We start from the raw sequence: 26,462 nt of genomic DNA, 5'->3' as shown, positions 1-26,462 counted from the left end.
CACCACGCAGAAACCGTGGCACTGCTTTTACACTGGGTACCACCCGTTTGAAAAACCAAGCAGAAAAGTATGTATGCATGAGATGAGTCCAAGTTTAGTTTTTATACATCTCAAAGTGAGCGTGGAAACCATTTATACAGGAGGCTACAGATGATTATATTACTCATCATAGAATGATACACACTGCACTTACAGCACTCAAAATTCATTTGCTCCTAGTAAATGGGTTCAATTTCAGATTTTTACATTTTTTGACCTATTCATTTAATAATTTTTCATCAGAATGGCCATATCTGAAATATTTAAAATTAGACAGCCAAATGTATTTGAGTTTTTATACACAATAATAAGGCAACCAACATGGAATATTTTAGATTTGCCAAAAAGAGATACTTGGCACTTCACAGTAAAATACATAATACTAGAGCATACTAGAGAATATCTTACCAAAAAAAAAAAAAAATCATGTGGCCAAGTAGCCTAGGTTACTAGAATGACCTTTGCCCACAGATTATTTTTCCTCTGTATCTGTATAAAATCAAGTTTATTTCCACTAGTTTATGGTCAACTGCCTTTAGTTTATGTACTGTATTTTCCATTACACTATAACTTACTTTCACTTTTAGGTGCTTTTAAAACCCGAGAGACTACAAAATGTCCAAAAATATTTATATTGATTATATAAATGAAGGAGAGATAAGAGCATAAGAGAAGAACAACTACTGTAACTCAGAATAAAATACACTCAAGTATTTTGCAATACTAAAACTTGGTGACACAAGTTATACCATGAATCAGTAGCAGCTCTCTGCCTCACTAAGACAAGAATAAGCAGACACCAGTAAACTAGGTAAACAAATCAATTGAATAATAAAAACAAATAATCCATTGACTCTTTACTCAAATAAATGATTCCTCCTCCCCCAGCTTATTTATCTTATATGGTGACTTGTAAACATCATCATAAAGTATGACCAAAAATGCCAAATTTGTCTGACCATGCAAAACATAACGATAAAAAGGCAGAGATCAATTAAGGCTAACAGAATGGAATATATGCAAGTTCAAGTCAATTTAAACTCAATGTAATCATCTAGCAATAACATGTAGTATCAGAAGTCTTAGAAAGCACTTTGAACTATTCTGTGAACATATGCTATCTGCATAAATAAACGTTTTTTGTTGTAAATAAATTATTTTAGGTTTAAGATATGATATAATCTAATTAAGGTCTGCTTGCTTACAGTGACATAATATTGTCCCTTTCAACTGGTGTTTTATGTATTGCTGCTCTCTAAAAATTCTTTCAATAAAAGCATCACATATATGCTAAGACTACCGATTCTATACTAATTAACAGAATACCCTCAAAAAAATTGTTATTGTGTATAGCAATTATTACAGCATGTAATTTCACAAAGCAGAAGGAATTAAATAGTTAGGGTAGTGTCTGGCTATTGGCTAATGGAGGGAGAACAATAGCCACTACATAAATCAATTACTGCTGCTGCATTTCACCAAATAGTCAAGGTTTACACAGTTGTCCTTGTTCTTTTGTTTTATTCTTCATAATAATCTAGGAAACTTCATGGTTTACTTCCACAAATAGTTTTTCTTTTCTAATATAGTTGTTTAACTATATTAGAAAATATAGTTGTTATAATTTGTTTCTCGAGCTTACCCGTGACTGGGTATTCACATAAGTAGGTTCAGAAAACAAGTGAATAATAGATTCCATTATGTATGAAGAGCTAAAGTTTAGACAGGAAAAATCATATTAAACCTCTGAGACTTAGTAAAAGGTTTATGTAAAATTTGTCAGAATTAAAGAGAAATGGAATTCGATTTAAATAAAACACTAAATAGAAATTAATTTTTCATAAGTGTGCGAGTGTAAAAAATATAAATTATAATAAAAACATTCTTTAATTGCATGAATATTTATACAAAATTTTTTAAACGTAATTATTTAATCTGTCTGGATACGTTACTATACTCCATTGCCCTCAGTCAAACTTACTTCGAGCATTTAATTTAAATATTTTTTATTTGCATAATTTGTTCTCTATACAATTTATTTAAATAACTTTACATCAACTAACAATATGCTACACCCCTCTGCCTATATTCTTAAGGTTTGGCTCACAAGAATATTGTTCATTACACTTCTTACTGGTCTAACACAAATGGAATAAATCTCTTTCTGTTATTTGGCCTTTTTAACATTTTGCCCGATTAGTAAAATCTGAACACATTTTAGTTTCATAACATGGTTTTCTGTTCTTATAACCTCCCCCAATTTCTACTTTATATTAAGAAGATGTAGATTTTGAAGGACAAGCAGCTTCAGTTAAAAGAAAATGTTTTTAAGAATATAACAATTTTATAAGACATTTTCCTTAACCGTCTTGATTTGTTTCTTCTTAATTCATTAGGTATGTGGAACAGGTTTATGATTTATATTTTAAGACACTTCAATTCTGTTCTGTCCTCATGCAGAACCTTCAACTGAATAATAATGAGGCAGAGAGAAAATTCTCATACATTGGAGTTTTCTGGAAACTTTGTTACTAATCCTTTATTTCTGTACTTACACATATTTACAGGTGAAAAGTAAAGCGAAAATAAAACTTATTCAGCTGCTCAAGTTGAGTGCAGAATAAAAGAAAATGGTAATACATGGTGTATATTATTGGGTTGTACTCCCTCAATGGTCCCCAGTAAAGACACAGTGCAACCTACCTAACTGCAGCTTTGGGTATGGATCCATACAGCAGTGAGCTGAGACCCCGGTACAAACCCTTGATTCCATGAGAGCTGACAGTCTGTTTCACACAGTCAGCTGCAAAAAAAAAAATAAATAAATAAGTAAATAAAAAAATCTCTGATTAAAATTAAATCCAAGCACCAGGAGAGGTTGGTCAAATACAGTGCATACTTTTCAGTTACAAGGTGATTAAATAATTTTAGATACATTAAATTAGTGAATCAAGTTTGCTTTTAAAAATGTTTTGTAAAGGAACTTTGGGATGCATGGCCAACTTTCACAGTAACAGCTCTGATGGGTAAAGGATCTTTTATAGTGTCTAAAAGAGGAAATGGTAGCCAATAGAAAAATTTTGAGAGATTGTAGAATTGTTCCTCTTCTCCACTAGCACCAGGGACCACGTGTAATGAATATTCAAGAACTGAATTAAAGAGAAGACAGTGACATAATCTAAGGATGGGCAGAAGATTACACATAACATGGCTACCAATGTAGTCACCGCTACAAAACATAGTACCGTCCATGCATCCATGCAAAAAATGGCAGTACTCAAACAAGAAAGACCCATAACTAAAAGGCAACATGCTAATATTACTATAACAAAAATAAACAATAAACAAAAATATTTAAGATGTGCAGGCAGAATTAGGCTTAGTTTGGTTTGTTTTATTTCCACTACCATGTTCTGAAAGTCCATGGAAACATTCATGAAACTGTGTCTTGTTTGGTTCCCGTTTTATCCACATAATTTGTGCCAACGAGAATTCTTTCAGTGACACCTAGGTGACATCATGGTCTATAACCATGTTTCTTCCAGTGCTGTTTTTAGTCTTTAAATATTGGTTTGAAATGGTTTTGTTTATGTACTATGTTTTTTTTAGTTTTAGTCAGGCAGGCAGGCATTTTCTAACCTGCTTAGTCGTGAACTGGGTCATAGGGGGTGTACGAGTCTATTCCAGCTAGCACAGGACACAAGGGAGGAACAAACCTCGATAGTCCATTGCAGGGCAAACACACACACAAAATCTCAATCACACACTAGGACCAATTTAGTATCACCAGTTCACCTAATTTGTATATCTTTGGACTGTGGGAGGAAACCAGAGTACCAGGAGGTAACACACGCAGACACAGAGAGAACAAGCAAACTCCACACAGAGATGACCCAGGATGCAAACCCCAGTCTCCACACAGTGAGGCAGCAGTACTATCACAGTACCAACATGCCACCCCCTGATGAAAGTGTTATACATTACTCTGAAACTTAAATCTGTAGTGGGAAAAAAAAAAGAAAAAAGTCTATAAAAAAACTGCCACAGTTTAAAAGAAAGTCCAGAATAAATAAAACCCAGCATAAAAAAAAATAAATACTCAAGAGGCAAATAGATTTATTTCTACCCCATGTGCAAGTATCAAAATATCCAACACATGGTGTAGAGAATGTACAACTATTGCCTTCTTCAGTATTCTTGCTTATGACGGAAATAACTAATCAATCATGTTAGTAGAAAAGCACCATTGGACACCTACTGTAAAGGTATGCTACTTGCTATGGAAAAAGGCCAATAAGCTCTTATATTGGATAGAACAATAATTCCAGGTGAATTTCCTTTACTTGTGAACTCACTTTAACTGCCTTTTATCTTTATAAAGAGCACCACAAGCAAAGCTAGGCAAAAACAGCTTCTGTTCCACTGAATGTTAAAAATATTTGGGTATGTCGGTGAAAAGTAGGAGAAATCAAAAGACAATATCATGTAGCAGTTCCAAGTTTTTCTTGCTCAGCACTGATTGTGGGATTAGAGAATTTTTCCATGATAATAAACAGCCCACTGAATCTAGAGACAATAACTGTGCAAAAATTGTCTAGTGAGACACACTATAGTCAACAAATAACTAAAAGATAAACTTTATGATGGTTAAAGGTTTAAGTGGGTACATGAAATATCAAAGAGGGATTCAGGTTATTATTATTAGACCTTAAGAAAAGCTAGGATTGTATACATTCTTTTGCACTATGGTTGTGCTATTCTCCTGTGTTGTCCTTCCTACGCCTTACATAGAGGTAGAGAAAAATTAAAATTAGCTTTGATTCGTAATCTTACTGTACTGATCACTTGCCAGTGTGCTGACCTGATAACACGGCTCGGTTAATTTGTGCCAGGGCCTCTTTTCTAAAAACCTTTCATATTTCAAATTTGTATCTGCTTGAACGCTTCACCCTTTTAAACTCCATATCTCAAGACAGTGCATAAATTTGCTTTTAATAGGACACGTAAAGCTAAATATTAACAGACAGTGTGAAATGGGCATGAAGTACATCACTGCCATCATAGTGACCCAATTCATTCACTAAAATGTTCGCTAATTATTATACATCAAATAAGGAAACAGAATAGGTTTACGGACAAGAGAACCCAGTTACTCAAGTTCTATAAGAGATCAGTTGTATTTTGCGAGGTCTAAATAGTGACTGAAAATCCCATTAGCTAGAACAGTTAAATCTATTAAACCCTATACTCTCAATTATCTACATGAAAGCGTCCTTATGGGAATGTATCTGCTACATCAAAGAGAAAATCTCTCTAGACCAAATCTATTATGTGGAGCAAAAGCAATAGTGCTTTAATTTATGTTATTATCATATATTTTTATAGATTAACAGTTTGCTGAACACTTTATTAAGAAGTAAATCAAGTAAACTCATGAATTACTGGGCTCAAAATGCTTTTTGGCAAGGATACAAAGAAACCATAGAAATCAGAAAACAGTAAGCACAAACTGACTACATACGTTTTTTAGCTCAGAGTAGCAGTGGGGTTATTTGTGGGGGTAGAAATAATGTTTACCCTGAATCAGATCCTGTGACTTCCAGGAGCTTTGTACAAGGGTCCATAGTCCACCTGACCTCTAATGATCACCACTGCTTATTTTGCACAAATAGGGTTGTTATTGTTCTACAGCACTGTCAGCATGAATGCAAAGTACAATCAGGATTAAACCCCCGTCTCTTTTTGCAGAACAGAAAATGGTTACTGGTGAAATAATTTCTATTTACCACACACACTTGCTTATGCTTGTTTTTGCAATGAATTTTTTGATCTTATACTAATACTTCAGGTTGGAAACTGCAGTGTTATGTGATTATAGAATTAGTACAAGAGTAAAAGGTAAAGTAGATGAAACAGTGGTCAGACCAGCATTGTTGTATGGATCAGAAACCTGAGCAGTTAAATCATTTCATGGAAGGAAAATGAAAGCTACAGAAATTATGATGTGGAGATAGATTTGTGTAATAACAAAACTTAAGATCAAGAACTAGAGAATTTGAGGTACAGTTAAAGTTGGGAAATCTTGGATATGGAAGTTTTGGGATGGAGGAGAAGAGGACGACAAAAGAGTAAGTAGACAGACTGTGTGAAGGGTAATCTAAGGGAGAAAAAGAGTATCAGGCGAGGAAGTGTACAACTGACAAAAATGGAGGAGGCTGTTCAAACATGAAAGAGGGAATGATTTAGAAGAAGGTGATTTAAAACAAAACAAAAAAACACACAGCAGCATGATACATTTCAGATTAGTGGTCTGTGAAGCCTTAAAGTTTAATCAAGAACCCAGAGCTCAGCATGTGTGTGTGCACACATATATTTAAGTTTTCCAAGCAGGTGTCATTTGTTTGCCAAGGTGCTTTAGTTGAGTCAGCATAAGCAATAAAAATATTTGCCCTGTGCAGCTATTGCTAACGAATCAGGTCAGTTTTACTGTAAATTTCACCCGAAGAGGGATAAAGTTTCAAAATGATACTAGGCTGAGAGAGTGCAAGTGACTAACATGCTTCATTGGACAGCCAAGTCACTGTCGGTTCAGCTGGGCTGGCAGCTCTTGTGAAAAAGACCTTTACTACTGCTTTTTTCTTGTATTTAAAAAAAAAAAAAGCAGTATGTCCATGTTGGACCTCAAAGGCTCTCCTATAGGTTCGTAACCCTACTGACTGGCTAAGGTAAAGCTTGTTGTTTAAAGAAAGCAACTTCATTCTAGATGTTAGTAAGCAGCTTTGACTTGGGGCAATTATTTTCTAACATTATCTAAATTCAAAACAAAATTATAAAATGCAATGAAAAAGAGATCTGGATTTAAAAAAAAAAAAAAAAAAAAGATTTCCTGAACTTATTTTTCACAAATTATCTGATTCACTACTCAGCTTATTAACTCGCCTACATTCCTGTGTTGGTCTGGCACACTGTCCAAGGCTGTATCCACGACTTGTGCCGGATGCTGCCAGAATAGCTTTGGCCTCCCCACAACCTCACAAGAGGAGATATAAATGGTACTGTAGATGTAGCTATAGAGACAGTTCAACAATGCCTAGTTAACTGGGTTTTATCACTAACCCCAATTTAGATGGAATATCTTGTTTAATTAATCAGTGAATATAATCTAATCTACCTTTTGTTTTCACATAGTAATGCATTCATTCTCAAAGTTTCCAAGAGATTGCTAATTGCACTGCAAGACAGTACAATTTTAGAGAGGACGTTCTAATCATTTGTTTATTTACCAAGACTGGTGCTCTCCAGGTCTATGCTAAAAATGTCTGAAAATGCAAATGATGGCAACCTTTGCCTACATTGGGCATGCATGCCTCAGCAGAAAACTACTTGAAGGGACTTTGTAGTAAAAAATTTAAAGCCCCATGATAATCAGTTCCCTGTCAGCTTTATTCACTTTTAAAACAATCATAAGATACAGGACTCTGATAGCACATTCATAGAACAGAAAAAGAAAATCTTAAGAGATAAAGCTAATTTTCATGTTAATGCACTGATTACAGTTGAAAGAAACAGTCTTCAGAACTGGCGACGATCATCTTCTCATTAAATAAAGACAAAGCAAATGTTAAAGCAACAAAAAAAAAACACATGTAAGATGATTTATTAAAAGCAGTTTATAGCAATCAGAGTTCATCTTGTACTGAAGGATATTTCTAAAACTAACTCAATAAATTTGAGTAAGTTTATCCTTGCATATATGTTCTCGCTTTACTGCATGGCGTTTTTGTCTCTCTCTGTCCTGTATTATTGCGAGCTCATTTGCATTCTACACCCAGACACTTTAAGCGCCTGGTTATTAATTTTGCTGCGGAATGCGCTCATCCTTACTGAACAGATAACATGCAAGTAATAAACATTGCTTACAGGCAGTTAACCAAGTTATTTACAATTTGAATTTCACCAGGCTCTGAATTCTTCACTATAAAACGATAACACCACTGGCCACAAGCTTTATTGCACAAATGTAGTGACTGGCAAGTGATTTTTTCTTACACATGTATGCAGCATTCAAATTTTACAAAACACAATTTAGATGCATACAGGTAAACAGCACAACAAACACTGGAAAGCAATTCTTTTATGCAAGTTATGTTGGAAAATGTTTTTTCTTCTGTGAAGAGTGATCAGTCAGGGAATAATCGATTGTAATGAGCAGCATGTAAATCGGGGAAGGGCCAAGGAAAAAAAACATGAACTAATCATAGTGTGATTAGAGTTTCACTTTGGAAAAAACATGTTTACACCCATGAAAACTGAAATGCTCGCACTACATTTTTAGAAGAATACGGTTCTGAAAAGTTTTTTTTAAAAAGTCATTGTTTTCAGGGGTTGAAAATGATGTGGCAATGTGGTTGAAAGGTGAAAATGTAGACAAATGCATGTATTTTAAATGAAAGTGGATTAGTGTGGACTAAGCTTCAGATTGTGTCATTAATCACAGGATTTTAAAAAGCATCCATTAACCAACCGATGCCTTATAGAACAAGGCAATATTTCTTGATAGACTCTGCTGCATATAGTGCCGGTCCTACTTTTTGCACTGCAAACTTTTAAAAGTGAAAATAACCAATGCATTACCCAGGAGTTTCAATTTAACTCCAACATTATACAGAAGACTACAGTTGTTCATTGCACCGATACCTACCAATGCCTTTATATCGTGGAGGGTTGGCCTTCTCATCCAGCTGAAGTTGAGTTTTCACATATTCTGTTGGAAAAGTAATGCAGATCTCAATTCCTCCTGCAATACCACCTGACAAAACAGAACCAAGATGAAAAATAAATTAAAATGGGACACCAGGGAGAAAAAAAAAAAAAGGAGTACAATCTTCAGGCTATTTTCCTGGATTTGTTTTTACTTTCAAAAAATTTAAATATAACTATCAAAAATAATTGACTGTTTGCTGCCTTCAGAAAGTTTTTCAAGACTAGTTTTTCTTATGATTATTAAGAAAGGTATATATACAAGTTTGTGTGCAATCACAACAGCAATACAGACAACAACAAGTATCAAACAAACCTAAAAATAAATAAATTGAACCTCTTAGAAAATGCTGAAATTGTACTCTTCCTTTTACAAAAATGCTTTCAACTTTAGACAGAAAGGGTCCTGCTAACTACAAGACAGCTTATGATTGGTTAATGGTAGCCCAAAGGAAAACGCTCTTAGACAAGGTCAATTACAGCTTCACAGTGTGTCCTCTTAAAGAGTGTAACCTGCCTTACTGTGCAGAATGTGAATGCACAATGTTGCTTTAGGGAAGTTACATTCTGTCTAAATTAAAAGCAAAAAAACAGGTTTGTTAACCCCCCCGAAAAAATAAAAAGTTCCTTGTGCGTCAGGTTTAGGACTGCACACACAAGGGGATGGGAATTCAGTGAATGCATACACTTTATCAGGTACTCATGAGACAATTTTAGCACTATGTAATTTTGTCTCACTTGTCAATATTGCCTTGACATGTTAGAAAATACTCCTGATGCAGTCAAGTGCCACCCATGCAGTGGCACATATCTAACCTGATTGTGACACAGCACTAGAGGATGGTTGCCCAGAAGGACTTTTTAGTCTTGGATTTAATGATAGTTTGCAAAAAAAAAAAAAAAAAGACCTATGTCAGTATTTTGTAATCTAGTGGTTAAAGTTGAAAGGGGGCTGCAGTCAGTATTTTGGTTTGGTCCTTTAACTGCTTTTACTTCCAGGTGTGGGCTGGGTGCATTCCACGTGGCTTATTTATTGCACAGCAGTATTGCAACAATGATTGGGTATACACTGGTAAAGAAAACTATGCACAACTGTTATAAACCACTCCCACATGAACACCTTCCACATAGATTTCTAAAACATAAGAGGTTTGAGTAATTACTGCATTTGTTACTTCTTCCATGAAATAAAGTGCCCAAGCAGGCCTGTTCAGTGACTCAGACAGGCTGTTTGACAAGGGATCTGATGCAACTGTAAAGTTATTGCTGGCAGAGATACAAGAAGCTGGAGCCGCCCCTGGAACAATTCTAACCAACTGCTGAGTCACTGCAGTTAAAAGGTGGAGGGGAGGGTTGGTCACTGTGGGCAAGTTCTTTGCACTTTGAACTTTACACTTGGACTAAAACTAAAAGAAGGAACAAAAAAGAATCTTACATTCCATACTAAAACTACTACTACTTAGGCTCAGGCTAGCAGCCTGCCTTATTAAACAAAACAACAAGAGGGCTTTTCAGCCTTGCCTTATCTGTCTCCCTTATTAAAAAAAATATATATATAAAAATAAACACACACACACCATCGGGAGTTTTTGGTGATTTGGAACTGGCAGTGTGTTTCCGACAGACCCAACAGAAAAATGTTAATTGAGCATGAAGTATTCAATTACATGCTCACACTTCACATCACATGCCAGTGTGCAACACACTGAAGTCATCAAATACTTAAAAACATGCATTTTTAATAAGACATTGAAAAACAATCAAACAAAAGACAGGTACAATGCAAGCAAAAAAAAAAAACAATTTAGAAGCTCCACTACAGCTCTTGTCTTTAAAAACAACCATTTATCACCAGCATTGGGCTTTCTGCACAAAACTGTTACTTTCAAAGACCCTTCCACACTGGCCATACGGACATGGGGCTTGGTTCACATTCTCTCCACTTACAGTAGGTGTTTAAACTGCAGACAGCAATGCCTCTTGGCAGATCCTACTTCTGTTAAAAATAAGATAACTAACTGAATCAGGTGTAAAACAAGAAAAACATTTATATCTATAGAAAATTTTTATACACTGGATGTTGCTCCAAGTGCTTTAAAAAATGTCAAATGGCTACACAGAAAGCAAACCAAAATAAATTTGGTAAGAATTATAATGAGTAGTAAAAGATATATCAATACAAGCTTACATAACATTGATAATGTATATAATTAGTAGAAAATTAGAGTCTTTATATACTGCTCAAAAGAATTAAAGGAACACTTTTTTTATCAGAGTATAGCATAAAGTCAATGAAACTTATGGGATATTAATCTGGTCAGTTAAGTAGCAGAGGGGGTTGTTAATCAGTTTCAGCTACTGTGGTGTTAATGAAATTAACAACAGATGCACTAGAGGGGCAACAATGAGATGACCCCCAAAACAGGAATGGTTTAACAGCTGGAGGCCACTGACATTTTTCCCTCCTCATCTTTTTTGACTGTTTCTTCACTAGTTTTGCATTTGGCTACAGTCCGTGTCACTACTGGTAGCATGAGGTGATACCTGGACCCTACAGAGGTTGCACAGGTAGTCCAACTTCTCCAGGATGGCACATCAATATGTGTCATTGCCAGAAGGTTTGCTGTGTCTCCCTGCACAGTCTCAAGGGCATGGAGGAGATTCTAGGAGACAAGCAGTTACTCTAGGAGAGCTGGAGAGGGCCATAGAAGGTCCATAACCCATCAGCAGGACCAGTATCTGCTCCTTTGGGCAAGGAGGAACAGGATGAGCACTGCCAGAGCCCTACAAAATGACCTCCAGCAGGCCACTGGTGTGAATGTCTCTAACCAAACCACCAGAAAGACTTCATGAGGGTGACCCAAGGGCCCCATGTCCTCTAATGGGCCCTGAGCTCACTGCCCAGCAGCATGCAGCTCGATTGGCATTCGCCATAGAATACCAGAATTGGCAGATGCACCACTGGTACCCGGTGCTTTTTACAGATGAGAGCAGGTTCACCCTGAGCACGTGACAGAAGTGAAAGGGTCTGGAGAAGCCATGGAGAACATTATGCTGCCTGTAACATCATTCAGCATGAGCAGTTTGGTGGTGGGTTAATGATTATCTGGGGAGGCATATCCATGGAGGGTCACACAGACCACTACAGGCTTGACAAAGGCACCTGGGCTGCCATTAGGTATCAGGATGAAATCCTTGGACCCATTGTCAGACCCTATTCTGGTACAGTGGCTCCTGGTGCACGACAATTCCTGGCCTCATGTGGCGAGAGTATGCAGGCAGTTCCTGGAGGATGAAGGAATTAATACCATTAACTGGCCACCACACTTTCCTGACCTAAATCCAATAGAACACCTCTGGGACATTATGTTTTGGTCCATCCAATGCCACCAGGTTGCACCTCAGACTGTCCAGGAGCTCAGTGATGCCCTGGTCAAGATCTGGGAGGAGATCCCCCACAACACAATAATAGAGAATTGGCGGACTTGGCCCAGGTGTCCTTTAGAGAGATAGTGTGCACCCCTAAGGTGGCGCGGGAGGAGATTCCAGACCAGACAGGTAGGAATAGGTGGGTCACGGTCGCAAGGCGTAAGGTAAAGGGTGCACACTGTCCGGGGGCATCAACCCCAGAATTAGAAGTGTCTAACCGTTATCATGTCCTGGCGGAGCTGGACGGTGACTCTGATAATTCTGAGGTGGTAGGCAGGGTTGAGGAGCCCCAACGGGCCACCTCAAAACCAGTTCCCAAAAAGAGAGAGGTAGTGATAGTTGGGGACTCAATCATTAGGGGGATTGAAGCGCAGGTGTGCTCCAGAGAGAGAGAGTCTCGTACGGTGTGTTGCCTTCCGGGAGCACAGGTGGGAGACCTCCCTGGAAGGGTGGATAGGCTCTTGGCCAGAGCGGGTGGATCCAGTTGTCATTGTCCACGTTGGAACAAATGACATACATAAGGGTAGTCTGTCAGTTCTGCGATCCAAATTCAAAGAGTTAGGTACCAAGCTGAGGAGCAGAACTGACAAGGTAGTCTTCTCCGAAGTTCTGCCTGTGCCACGCGCCAGTCCAGGTAAGATTGAGGAGATTAGAAGGCTTAACGCGTGGCTCAAATCTTGGTGCAGGGTAGAAGGGTATAGGTTTATGGGGCATTGGGACTCCTTTTGGAACAGATGGGACCTGTTCCGCCGTGACGGGTTACATCTGAACCGGAGGGGCACCAATGTATTGGGGAGGCGTATGTGTAGGCTAGTCGAGGATTGTTTAAACTAGGGAATGGGGGGGCAGGGAGTTTAGGACAGGCCAGATTTAGATCTATACATGGAAGAACAAACAATGGTGTAGAAATAAAAATGCATAGTAATGTAAATTTTAAGCAAACACGTAAAGATAGAAGGATTAACACATTAAAAATAGCTTGCCTTAATGCTAGAAGTATCAAAAATAAGGTAAGTGAGTTGGAGTTGTATGTAGCAGAGCACAATTATGATATTATAGCAATAACGGAAACCTGGCTAAATAACAAAGATGGGGATGAGTGTAACATAGAGGGATACACATTTTTTAGGAAGGATAGACAGAACAGAAAAGGAGGTGGGGTTGCTGTTTATGCCAAACAGGAATTAAATGTAAGTCATCTTCAGTTGGATGATGAGCCCCATCTTAGTGAGGACATGTGGCTTCGCCTGGAAAATATTAGGGAAAAGGTCTCATTTTAGGAGTGTGTTATAGACCACCCAATTCAGACAGTAATTTCAACACACATCTTTTAGTAATATCAAAAGGCAAGTTTACAGGGGGATATTATAGTCATGGGGGACTTTAATTATCCAAATATTAACTGGGATAACCTTACAGATGGAGGAGCACAAGAGCAGGAGTTTTAGAAGTAATCGCACTGTTTTTAACACAGCATGTTAAAGCACCAACAAGGGGTGAAGCCTATCTGGATTTAGTATTCTGTAATAATCAGGATAGAATTGAGGGTGTAGAGGTGATTGAACCACTAGGGTCAAGTGACCATAATGTAATACAATTCTCAGTATTTTGTAAGAGTACAGATGCAAAGACTAAAATTGTTAAGTTGAACTTTAGTAGGGCTAATTTTGAGCAGATGCGACAAAGTCTAAGTAGGATAGACTGGGATAAGCTTTTAAATGTGGAGACAGTCGAGGAGCAGTGGAACAGGTTTAAAATGTTTTACATGTAATGCAGGACAGATACATACCTAAATTTGGAAGTAATAGGAAACTAAAAAAATCTCCACGATGGATTAATAAAGATTTAAAAAAGAAGTTGCAAAGGAAAAAACTGCTGTATAAGGCATATAAGACTAATGACTGCAAAGAGAACCGTAGCGTATGAGAACATGAGGGCAACCATTAAGAAGGATATCAGAGAGGCTAAAAGACAGTTGGAGAGGAATATAGCAGATAAGGCGAAAGAAGACCCCAAGAGATTCTTTCAGTATTTTAGTAGTAAAAGAACAGTTAAGGAGGAGGTCAAGTTCATCAGGAATAGTAAAGGGGAATTAAAAGATACAGACAATGAAATAGCAGATGCCCTAAACTTACATTTTTCTGAGGTGTTTACAAGTGAGCAAGTGGATAACCTGCCAGAGGTAAACACAACTACTAAGGAGGTACTGAGGGATTTGGAAATTGTAGAGGGAGAAGTGCTGCTCAGATTAAATAAGATGAAATCAAACAAATCACCAGGCCCAGATAATATTTATCCTCGTGTTCTTAAGGAGGCTAGTGAGTACATATATAAACCCTTGACACATATTTTTAGGAAGTCACTGTGCACTGGAGAGATTCCAAAGGACTGGAAAATGGCAAATATCATCCCATTATATAAAAAGGGTGACAGGGCAGATCCAAGCAACTATAGGCCAGTAAGCTTAACAAGCATCACAGGAAAATTAATGGAAGGAATTATTAAGGATAAGATTGAGCAACACATGACAAGGACAGGAGTTATTCTGAACAGTCAGCATGGGTTCAGAAGGGGGAGGTCGTGTTTTACTAACATGTTGGAATTCTATGAGGAGGCAACAAAAGGATACGATCAAAGTGGAGCTTATGATATTATTTATCTGGACTTTCAGAAAGCATTTGATAAGGTGCCACATGAGAGGTTGGGCATCAAGTTAAAAGAAGTGGGAATTCAGGGTGATGTTTTTAGATGGGTGCAGAATTGGCTCAGACACAGGAAGCAGAGGGTGATGGTGCGAGGAACCTCATCAGAACTGGCTGATGTTAAGAGTGGTGTTCCACAGGGGTCAGTGCTAGGGCCGCTGCTATTTTTAATATATATAAATGATTTAGATAGGAATATAAGTAACAAGCTGGTTAAGTTTGCAGATGATACCAAGATAGGTGGATTAGCAGATAATTTGGAATCCGTTATATCATTACAGAAGGACTTGGATAGCATACAGGCTTGGGCAGATTTGTGGCAGATGAAATTTAATGTCAGTAAATGTAAAGTATTACACATAGGAAGTAAAAATATTAGGTTTGAATACACAATGGGCGGTCGAAAAATCGAGAGTACACCTTATGAGAAGGATTTAGGAGTCATAGTGGACTCCAAGCTATCAACTTCCAAACAGTGTTCAGAAGCCATTAAGAAGGCTAACAGAATGTTAGGTTATATAGCACGATCTGTGGAGTACAAGTCCAAGGAGGTTATGCTCAACCTTTATAATGCACTGGTGAGGCCTCATCTTGAGTACTGTGTGCAGTTTTGGTCTCCAGGCTACAAAAGGACATAGCAGCACTAGAAAAGGTCCAGAGAAGAGCGACTAGGCTGATTCCAGGTCTACAGGGGTTGAATTATGAGGAAAGATTAAAAGAGCTGGGCCTTTACAGTTTAAGCAAAAGAAGATTAAGAGGTGACATGATTGAAGTGTTTAAAATTATGAAGGGAATTAGTACAGTGGATCGAGACTTGTATTTTAAAATGAGCTCATCAAGAACACGGGACACAGTTGGAAACTTGTTAAGGGTAAATTTCGCACAAACATTAGGAAGTTTTTCTTTACACAAAGAACGATAGACACTTGGAATAAGCTACCAAGTAGTGTGGTAGACAGTAAGACGTTAGGGACTTTCAAAACTCGACTTGATGTTTTCTTGGAGGAAGCAAGTGGATAGGACTGGCGAGCTTTGTTGGGCTGAATGGCCTGTTCTCGTCTAGATTGTTCTAATTGTTCTAATTGTTCTAACACCATCTGTCATCTCATTAGAAGCATGCACCGATGTTGTCAGGCATGTATACAAGAACACAGGGACCATACAAAGTGCTGTGTACAATTTTGAGTTGCTGCAATTAAATTTTGGCAAAATGGACTAGCCTGCCACATAATTTTTTCACTCCGATTTTTGGGGCGTCTTTGAATTCAGGGCTCTGTAGGTTGATCATTTTCATTTCCATCAAACGATGTGGCATCCTTTCGTTCCTAACACATTACCCAGTCTATATCAGTATAGATATCCAGGAGGATTTCTTTTCCCATTGAGATCTGATGTGTTTTCAAAGTGTTTCTTTAATTTTTTTGAGCAGTTTATATAGTATCATATTTTAAGTCTCTAAAGAGGAGTATGAGAATAAGTGCAGATGAACAGATGGAAAGAAAAAACTAAACCTGCAGGCATTCCCAGACCAAAAGATCTTACCTTACAGCTCACCATTTGATAGGCAGTGAAGATGGAATGGTGGGTTAGTTGCTCAGTCCAGCTGTAAAATTAGCTGGAAATACTGAAATGAGGGGAAAAGGGGCTATAAATGACACAATCTAGGAGTGGCCAGGTCTGTTGTAGTTTATTGTACTTGCAATGATGGCTAGTGATACTAATTACATGTTTGATTCAACATAACTAACCAAGAACCCCCAACACTGTCTCAGTCTTATCAAGTACGTACTAGGGTGTTGTACTGCGTTAGCCATTATGCCATTATTACATCTTGTCTGAAGAAGGGGCCCCGAGTTGCCTCGAAAGATTGCATATCGTAATCTTTTTTAGTTAGTCAATAAAAGGTTTAATTTTACTTGACTTCTCACTTCAGCCTTATCAACAAAGACTACTGCATGGAGACATCCCTGTCTCAGCACACTACTACCCAGGTGTGTTTCTGAGATAAAAATACAACAGGAAGCAAAGTGGTTGTTTGTTTTAGTGAATATATAATATAAACCCACTCAATGTCCTTTTGTCATTACAGCTTTTAGTAAAGAAAGAGTTGACAATGGTTTGGCTCCAGACAGGATGGATGTACAAATAAATGAACTAAACAGGCATAGCCCAACTTAAACCTGCAAAAGCAAGACACAGACATCTGTAGTTATTTACTAAACTGTTTATATCTGCACATTATGTCTTTTTCACCACATATAAAAAATTAAACCTAGGTTTAGATTTTCATTTTCCTGGCAGTTCTTAAGGCAGTGATGCCTGACATACACAAAAGCAGGCTTCTTCTAAACCCTGTGATACAAGGGAAGCATGCTTTTTACAAAATGCAGACTACCTTTCTACTACTGTACATCCACTCCACTTTACACCACTGAATTGATGAAGTGAGATCTTGCAGGCCTTTCAAACTTCCCTTCAGGTGATGCATCTGTCATTTTGCAGAAATGTAGATGACTGTACATTCGGACACAAATAGCTAGTCACTTTCTTTAGGCAGAGGCATCATAGGAGATTTAAAACCCACAAGGTGACTTAGTGTCATTTCATTGCTAGTGCCAGTCCACCACTATTTTAAACACATAGCCTCACCTTTCGATTTTCTGAACCTGCTTTTCATATTACAATATCAGGGGGAAATGGAGTCAATCCAAGCAGCATTTAGTGAAATTAAGGAACCAACCCTGGACATAACACAAAATGTGCCAATGCTAGGGGAAAGGCAAATTCAAGAGGGGAAGTCTTTATTACAGACTTTTACAATTATCCTGTCTGGAAGGAAATTAGTTGACACAAATATCTCCAAAAGAAATAAGATGTCATCTAAATACCACCTACATCTACCACTGCGAGATGAATTTCTCTGTGGGCACAAAACTCTGCTTCCATCCACAATGAAATGTGGCTAATTTTAGCCTCTCTGTAGATGGAAAACAATGTAGTTTTAGTGAAGACAGACCACTGATGATCAGTAAATTTTAGTCAGTATATCCTTATGCTGAAACTAAAATGCAGAAAACAAAAAATTAATTTTAAACTGCTTGCTTTGTTTTATTATATGTTAGGTTGTGCTGTGTTTCTAATTTTTATGCGGTTATATATAACTAAGTCTGGCTTCTTTTCTAGAAAAATGTCTAGAATAAATTATATCCAGTTGGTTTGTAACACTGCAGATCCACTGGCAACCTACCGGAGAGAAAATGAAAGCTTAAGTGGCTTCATGTAGCACACTGCAACACATCAAAACTATATGCGACATCTCTGCAGAATACCTCCATGGCTTCACAAGCACAAAAGTACATCCCTTCACCACCATTGAACCACATGCATGTCCATTGCTCTTAATCCACATTCTATAAGCTCATTCAGGAAATCTTTGATAATGCACCATACAAAGCATACAAGAACAAAGCTGACAGAAAGAAGACACAAAGTGCAACATGAAGTTATCCGATTACACACTTAAATACCACAAATTGTACTACAGAGTAGGAGTTAATTTGATAAGTAGAGGATTTCATAAGAAAATAAATACATACAGCCAAACTAGAGTGCAAACAAGGGAAACTGAGCTTCCAGTTGCAAACTGAACTTTAATACTGACAAAGTCCTCTGCCCAGACATGAGGAAAGAGAGTTCCAAAGAGCAGGAGCCTGGAAGCTAAATGAAGTGTTTGCGGAGAGTTGCATAATGTGCCTTTGCAACATATTTCTAAAGACACTAATGCCATCAGCAGTTAACTATCATCATTTCTGCATATACAAGTGCTGTCAGGAATGCAACTTCATAGGCAGCTTCTAACAAAAATCACTGCAGTACTACTATGAAGTAGGCTGCTATCAGCTATGCGGCAGTTAGGATTTTGTGATACAAATATGCAGTTTTGTGTCCAAGCTTCATTTGCAACCTGCATTACTTGTATTTCATTGGCTGCATGTCTGTGGCCCCTGCCTGTAAGGCATATCAATCAGTTACCTTGCTCCTGAAAACATTTCTGCCCATTCCTGTCGAATTACCTCCATGTACACAACACAAACTACTCCCATGCTAATGTGTTCAGAGTTTTTTGGGTGTTGCAACAGTCCAGTCTGACTGGCTGTTAGCCAAATACAAGCTAATAGACTGAAAACCCACATAAGCAGCACAACATGCAACACAGAATTATACACCACTGACCTGAAAATATTTTAAAAGATGAGAAATCTTATCATTTGGTTGCGTAATTGCAGGGTTATTTTTTATAAGACTACATCTTAACAGTGCTTAAGATGAATTCAGTCACAACTGTATATGCTTTGGACTAGTTTATTCTTTTTTCCCTACTAAAAAATATAAATGCATAGAAATAAAACATCCCATATTCATCTCAGTGACACTGTTCTTTTTGTTATGCATGTGTCACTAAATGAATGTGCGACATCTTGAGTGTATGCTTGATTACAGCAATGTTTTAAAAGTCAGCCTTAGATGGTACAGCAACAATGGTGTCCTTTGATGGACACTACAGGTTTTTGCCACTTGGTAATCTGTTTAATTTATATTTACATTTATTTGCTTAACAGACACTTATCCAGAGCTACTAACAAAAAAAGAGGTCAAAACATGATCGAAAAACATCTGTCTGGGGGACTGTTTTGAAGCAAGTGTTACAGGACCAGGCTACAAAATTGATCATCACAAGTGAAGAGATCTGAACCAACCAGAATGCAATTACAAGCCATTATCAATTATATAGAAACACAAAAAACAAGAGTCCTCAAATGCTTTTTAAACACACTGAGGGGTGGAGTTTGGGCAGAGGTGGGTAGCTTGTACCACCATCTTGGAGCTGCACATGAAGAGAATCCAGACTGAGATTTGATGTCATGCAGACATGGCATCAACAGATGCTGTTCACTAACAAACGCAAGTGGGTGAGGAGCAGCATAGGACCTCACGCGTCTTCATATATGCAGGTGCTGACCCAATTGACTGCTATGTAGGTAAGCATCAATGATTTGAACTTTATACGTATTGCTACAGACAGCCAGTGTGGATATATTAAAGATACCCAAAAAAAAAAAAAGTTCCTACTGGTACTCCTTAATTCATTACAGAGAAAATGAAGTAATTACTACATGTAGAATAGAGTTCATGCAACAGTTATAGTTACTAAATACATTTTCTCAGTGCATTTGCAATCAAACAAGCATTTACCCAGAACATCACTGTATAATATCTTAAAATGAATAAAATGGTATTATGACATTAATAACACTCAATTTACTACTAGTACAAGTATTACCAGTATATTACTAATTGCAACATGATGCATCTTTATTATTAAAAACCTACCTCATTAAAAATGGACAGGCTGAAAGTGGTGTCACCCCAACTCATTAACCTTAAATGCCTTTTTTCTATATTTCTGTCAATTTCCCCAAACACAACGAAACGTGGGAATTTCAATCATGAGTTTTCAAAGCAGATACTGGTATGGTGTGGGTTCATTTTGTGCAACAAACACCCCAGCCACAGATGAGCTTTCTCACTCACTGCAGTTAAAATAATGATCAATTATAGATAATTATCACAACTGATAACAGGCTCCTGAGACAATTGTGGCACTCAGGTCAACACAACACAGACATAGGTCTAATATGGAGAAGAACAAAAGGAAGGAAAAGAGAACTGAGGCTTGAGGCTGACTTGGCTATGCAGCCTCTACTGTATATTGGACTCTGATGTATGTATTCAGGTGCCCAAATGTGCAAAAAGTATTAGATTGGCACCAATAGAGTGAACTGTTTTCACAGTCTTCACATTTGTTTGGCAAGAAATTAATTTTGATTTACTCAGCTTTATATTTCCCCCCCATCCAGAATTGTGATTACCCTGCCAGAAACCCCTTTACAAATGTGAATTTCCAGAAAACACAAATGATCAAAAAAAATCTTTAATGGAAATATTATGTGTATAGCAGCACTAACTCTGAACTGGATCTCAACATGTACATTTACTTATTTGGTTGACACCAGTATCCTATGCAACTTACAACAAATGAGATACAATCATTTACATTTCGTGGTCACACAGTGTCAGTAGCAGGACTGTAACCCACAAGGAAATGTTCAGAACAAGTTTTGGTTAAATGCAAATTCAAACAAGTGGAGTACAGGCATTACCCATGATGATGCAGTGGCAAATCTTCCTAGCTAGTACATCATATTCCCTTGTGAGTTTTTTTTTTAAATCAAGCAGTTAAGAATAACAAAAAAAATACCCAGGTGTGTGTCGATGGGAAAAGGGAGCCTGGAGACTCCTCCCCCTTGGCTGTTGTCCATTTTGTGAACACACCTATTACTATTGTATTGAAGCTCTTCACGCAGTCAAATCACACAGCAGAGTAAAACGTTCAGTTGCATGCTAGTCTACCACAGGTCGTACACAACTCAAACAGGTGCAAACTGAAGTCATCTTAGGGTTTGGTGAAACCGCATACACACGCAGGGCCCCGTTCAAGCGCAATGCTGATAGTGGCAGGGCCACAGTTTACAACCAAAGGCAAGAGTGGTACCTCTACTACACCTTCGGGCCAGGCAAGATTACCATAAAACTTACCTCATAACCTCGTGTGGAAATTAACTTCAGAGGGCCCTGAATCGCTCCATTTAAAAACTGCCATACACTTCCACCAAGCAAAATCAATTCCCACGTCACAAGGCATCCGTTTGGGTTTCACTCTAGCAAGGACACAAGCGATCGAAAGCTACAGAAGATACGGAGCCTGATAGAATTGAAATGGGTGAGGAGACTTTTTCAGCTGTGATTGTAATCAGCCCGCATGCTATTTGCTTTATTTTTTTGACATTAGTCGCCCGTCTTGTTTTTGGAGCATCTCATAAGATTGAAAGCCCACCACCCATCGGGTGGAGTACCTCGATGTGACAGTCCCAAGAAAAGCGCAACACCCCAGAGCGCAGTCGCAGGGAGACACCTTGTCATCACAGAAACCAAGGAGCCCCTTCAGCGACCCTCCGTTTTTATGCCCGTGTGCGCACTCTCGAAGCTCACACTTCTAACATGTTGCTTTCTGTGTTTTGTTCGCCTTAGGAATGCAGAAAATCTGAACAAGTGTTGCATGTCTCCCCGATCCGCACAACTTACCTGCTAGAATAGCTTTACCGGGGTGAGTTAGTTTGGCTTTGCCCGCTGGAGCCGCCGCAGCCAAACACTGGGGTCTGTAGAAGGGGCTTCTAAAGGTGCGGTTCGAAGCCATGCCCGAAATAGCAAGTCTGAAGAGGAGGACGACAAGAAAGCTCTGTCTGTAAGCGGACCCGCGAAGAGGCCTGGCACTGGTTGGTTGGTTGGTAGGTAGGCAGGCGGACGAACAAACGAGGCGCTTTATGCCGGTAGTACTATGCCCTTTTGCCAGCTGACTTCTCTGCACCCGTGCCCCTTCTCTCTTTGCGAGTCTACGTTTTGAGGCGGAGCTCTTTCATTTCTCTGCACGTGGCGTCACATCCTTAACAAACAGACACACCACCGCTGCGATTTAAGGCGGAACGGGGGGAAAAAAGGAGCGGCACCGCCCCCTCCGCGCAGCCACCGCGAGGCTTACTAAGAGTCGTCACGGCACGCCCCTCTCTCTGAGAGGGTCCTCGTGAGCGTTTACAGTCTTGTGATATTGAAACGAGCTCTGGTACATTGAAAAGAAGTATACGGAGAAAAGGGAAGGCCTGCAAACCCAAAGGAGAATGGCATGCAAATGGTAGCTACGTACTGAAGTTGCTGCGATGAGAAGAATCACTCGGAGCCACATGGTTACTGTCAGAGTCCTACCGGGAAAACGCCTCATTTAACTTTGGAATATGAAAGTTTCTTTTAAATGTCACTCAGATAGGAAGAAAACTCTCCCTCTCCAATTTATGCATACATGTTTTATAACACTTATTGCACAGTTACAACAGACGATTATGGCGGCGGGTCTCATAAATGTCCACTTTGTGTACGGTTTAATCCCATTTAGGGGATTTATTGCCCTATCACTGGAGGAACCAGTCCCTGGACAGGACGCCATTATGTCTCAGAACACATTCATACATAAAATGAAGTCTTAAAAAAGGACTGTATTATACAGTATGTAGCAAGTTATGGGCATTTTGCAGATCTCACAATTTTCAGAAATTTCAAAATTATGTGATTGGTAAATAACTATGTGAGAGTGACAGTTTCTTAGCTTGCATTCTTGTAGCCAGTTAATGTCATTCCTATATAACCATTAATTTTCAACCTCGCTTACTCCAACTGAGGGACTGGGGGGAAGATATCCTGCAGTGTCAGGCCTAAGGCAGCAGTCCTTTTCAAGACTGTATCTGGATTAAAACACACACATCCAGGTTCAATATGCAGACTCCAGCCAGACAAATAGCAGGGCCGGCACTCCAAACCTGCAGCTCTTCAAACTTCTGTGCTGACTGCCCATTCCATCATATGTTTATGGAGAAAAGAAGGAAGATAGTAAAAGGCTGTACACTGGTATCTTCTGGAATTATTTTTTCTTTCTTACCTCAACCTGTCAAAGATGGCAAATTATGCATTTGTGTGATATATATGTATGCACATTTATTAATATTGTATGAAAATCATGATTTGTGTTAAACATCTGTTTAGAACTTTAAAACATTTACTTTTAAATATACATGGGGCATGTTCAGTTGTTAGTGTTCTTGTACTTCCAAATGGGACAAACATGTTACACGCCTTTCTATGTATTCAATATTTTTAACCAAGATGAGTGATGGGACACACACAAGAGTAATGGTAGTTATTGTTTTATACTACTATTTGCTAACCACTGAGCCTTACGTCTTCTGTGAGTTTCACCAAACTGTCTCTTTCCATTTCAAAGCATAATCACGTCTTTTTTTTTTTTTTGTTGTCCTGTCCAGGACACCAACCCATCTTCAGCTGTCTGTCAGCCCTATTGGTTGATGATGCTGTTTGCTTGGCCTGTCACTTGTGCCACACCCTTCATTTGCATAAAGCATGTTCACAGTGCAACACAGAGCAGGTAGATTAGCATAATATTAACAAATATGAGATAAATTTAATGAACAAAAAAAAAAAGTGACAGCTAATTTTCTGTTTCTGTTACACCACCAACTTTTAATCAAATCTGTCAAGGTAGTTTAGAGATTTTGGGGTATTTAGCTTTTCTTTAGGGGAGAGGGGAGGTCATGGTTGCCACTTAGTATGATGAAATATCATTTCTTACTGGCTTAGAAGTACAGGAAACAGTTTTTGCTGACGGGTGAGTGAATAAACGGGTCAATCAACTTTGCATCATTTTTAAAATCTATATGTACTCACCTGACTTGCTTGTGATGAATCAGTGTATAACATTGTGTAATGTGGCAATAATGAGCAAAGTTTTTATTGGCAAAAACCTCCCACGCCATGACCAAATTTGATCACCCTGTAGTATTTCTTGCCATTTGCTCCATCCCAAGAAGCTTTGCCCAAAACCCTAATACACATCAACAGCCTTACTTGTGGCGAGAAGTACTCATACACCAAATTTTTAATTTGGGTTTAGGAAAACACAGTCGTGCATAAAAAAAACAAGAACACAAGGATTGTTACAGATAAAGAGAGATATTCTCATAAATTACACATCTTTGCCTAGTGTTACATCTATAATTAATGTAATAATTCTTTAAAACAATATTACTGCACTATGCCACTGTAAACATTCTAACACAGCAATTCATTTTTCCTATATTAATAATTTTGTTTTTTGAACTTTTACTCTTCTCCACAGTTGATTCCTTCCTTATACCAGAGAGTGAAAAAAATGAAAAGATAGATGGATGTTTAAGTTCATACTCGAGATACTTAACATAATTAAATACTTAGAGATCACAAAACATATCCTTTCTTGTCACTTTCCTGATTGAACAATTGTCTACTGTTGTTTTCCTGCAAAAAGAAAAATTCTTGAACCAGCTTAACGCTAGATCAGGTTTGTTAAGAGGATGAAACCTACTCAATTAGCATTTGACAAAAGGCTGGAAGAAACCCTGGACATTCAAGTGAAGTCAACTGAAATCATTTAATTTTTCTGTATAATACCCCTTTTATTGTATGTTACATCAGACTATTACACACTTTGTAATTATCACTGAATGAAAGGAATGACCATGGTGGAGAAGCTATTGTTCATCAATTAGATATTAAAATGAAATTTTTGACTTTAAACGCAGCTAGTGACCTCCTTTGTGAATCTTGAGGCAAGTCATCTCAGCATAATGTAGCCAGCAGAGTACGTCATGAGAAACATTGTGCAAGTATTTTTAAACTTCACAGCAGCCATTGCTTTACTGTAGGTCTGTCCAAAAGCAACCCATTTGATTGTGCTATGTCCCTCAAACAGTCTTAGCTAGTTTATAAGACACAGTAATGGATAGACATCAAATCTGATGTTCAATCAGTGTTTTAATTTTTGTTTGGAGATTTTATGATGACAAATTAGACAAATATAGGAACTGCAGCCTCTAGTTCTCTTCAGCAAGACCAGGATCGATGCTTTATGACTCCAGAGTACAATTCACCAGAATATTAGTTGGGGGTGAATGATATACATTAAAGGTAAACAAAATCCTACATGGGTCAGCAGATGTCTCTTTTTGTAGTGGAGACCTAAAACCACTAGACATTTGCTAAGGGTATCTTTTCCAAGAAAAATGACAACAAATCAAAAATGTTTAGAGCAAAATACTGAATTCCCTTGGCCTGTCTGCTAAGCTCAATATGTGGTGGCTGCAGTGAATACAAGCTTTCACTATAAACAGTCTCATCAATAGAGGCCAATTCAAGTCATAAATTCACCATTTGAACTTTGGCTTACATAATGTAATAACAGAAAAGCAGTTTTGAGAATTTTAGTTGGTCAGAACAGTGGGTCACGTTTTTGAGCCTGTTTTGCTCTGTATTTTAAGATAAGGGAGTTAAACTTCAATGAACCAACACAGAGCCATGTAACTGACCCTGCAGCTGAGCTGCACATTCATGGTCATTCACACCTGAGCCTGGAGTTGAGAAAAATAACAGCAAAACAATAATGAACTGACTAGAGAGCAGAGGTACCTTTGTAGACTAGCTTGTTCACACATTAATGTAAATTTTGGTAGATGTTTGTGCCACTGATACTTTGTCAATCACAATACATGTGTTGAAAATGTTTTAAAAACCCTTTTTAAAATTAAGTTCTGTTTAATACATTGATTACAGCAAAACCCTGCATTTCTTCCTTAAAAAGCAGAGTTAACTCCTCCTTTTTATATTTTTATTTTACCAAAGGCCTGCATTGCCATCATCAGTTCAACTCCATAAATGGACAGCTGGCTTAAACCATCCTTCCAAATTTTCATTTCACACAGACAGGAAGCAGAATCTTTGTACAGTAGGTGGAAAGCCACACAAAATAAAAACTAC

At 38.1% G+C, this 26,462-nt stretch overlaps 1 protein-coding gene across 1 annotated transcript in view; it reads right to left on the bottom strand.

Annotated features, from left to right (window-relative positions):
- Positions 1 to 22,547, bottom strand: part of si:dkey-178e17.1 (tricarboxylate transport protein B, mitochondrial) — a 36,778-nt gene extending 14,231 nt beyond the window's left edge. The window contains exons 1-3 of the mRNA XM_039771531.1: positions 22,134 to 22,547; positions 8,741 to 8,848; positions 2,743 to 2,842 (exon numbers count right to left, since the gene is read on the bottom strand). Of these exons, the coding sequence (XP_039627465.1) occupies positions 2,743 to 2,842; positions 8,741 to 8,848; positions 22,134 to 22,245 (320 nt within the window). The 5' untranslated portion in view covers positions 22,246 to 22,547. The remainder of the gene's footprint in view (positions 1 to 2,742; positions 2,843 to 8,740; positions 8,849 to 22,133) is intronic.
- Between the last annotated feature and the right edge of the window lie 3,915 nt (positions 22,548 to 26,462).

Source organism: Polypterus senegalus, chromosome 12, assembly GCF_016835505.1.
Source record: "Polypterus senegalus isolate Bchr_013 chromosome 12, ASM1683550v1, whole genome shotgun sequence".
NCBI classification, from domain to species: Eukaryota; Metazoa; Chordata; class Cladistia; order Polypteriformes; family Polypteridae; genus Polypterus; species Polypterus senegalus.
The sequence above is the reverse complement of the archived record's forward strand: the minus strand, read 5'-3'. Positions and strand labels throughout refer to the sequence as shown.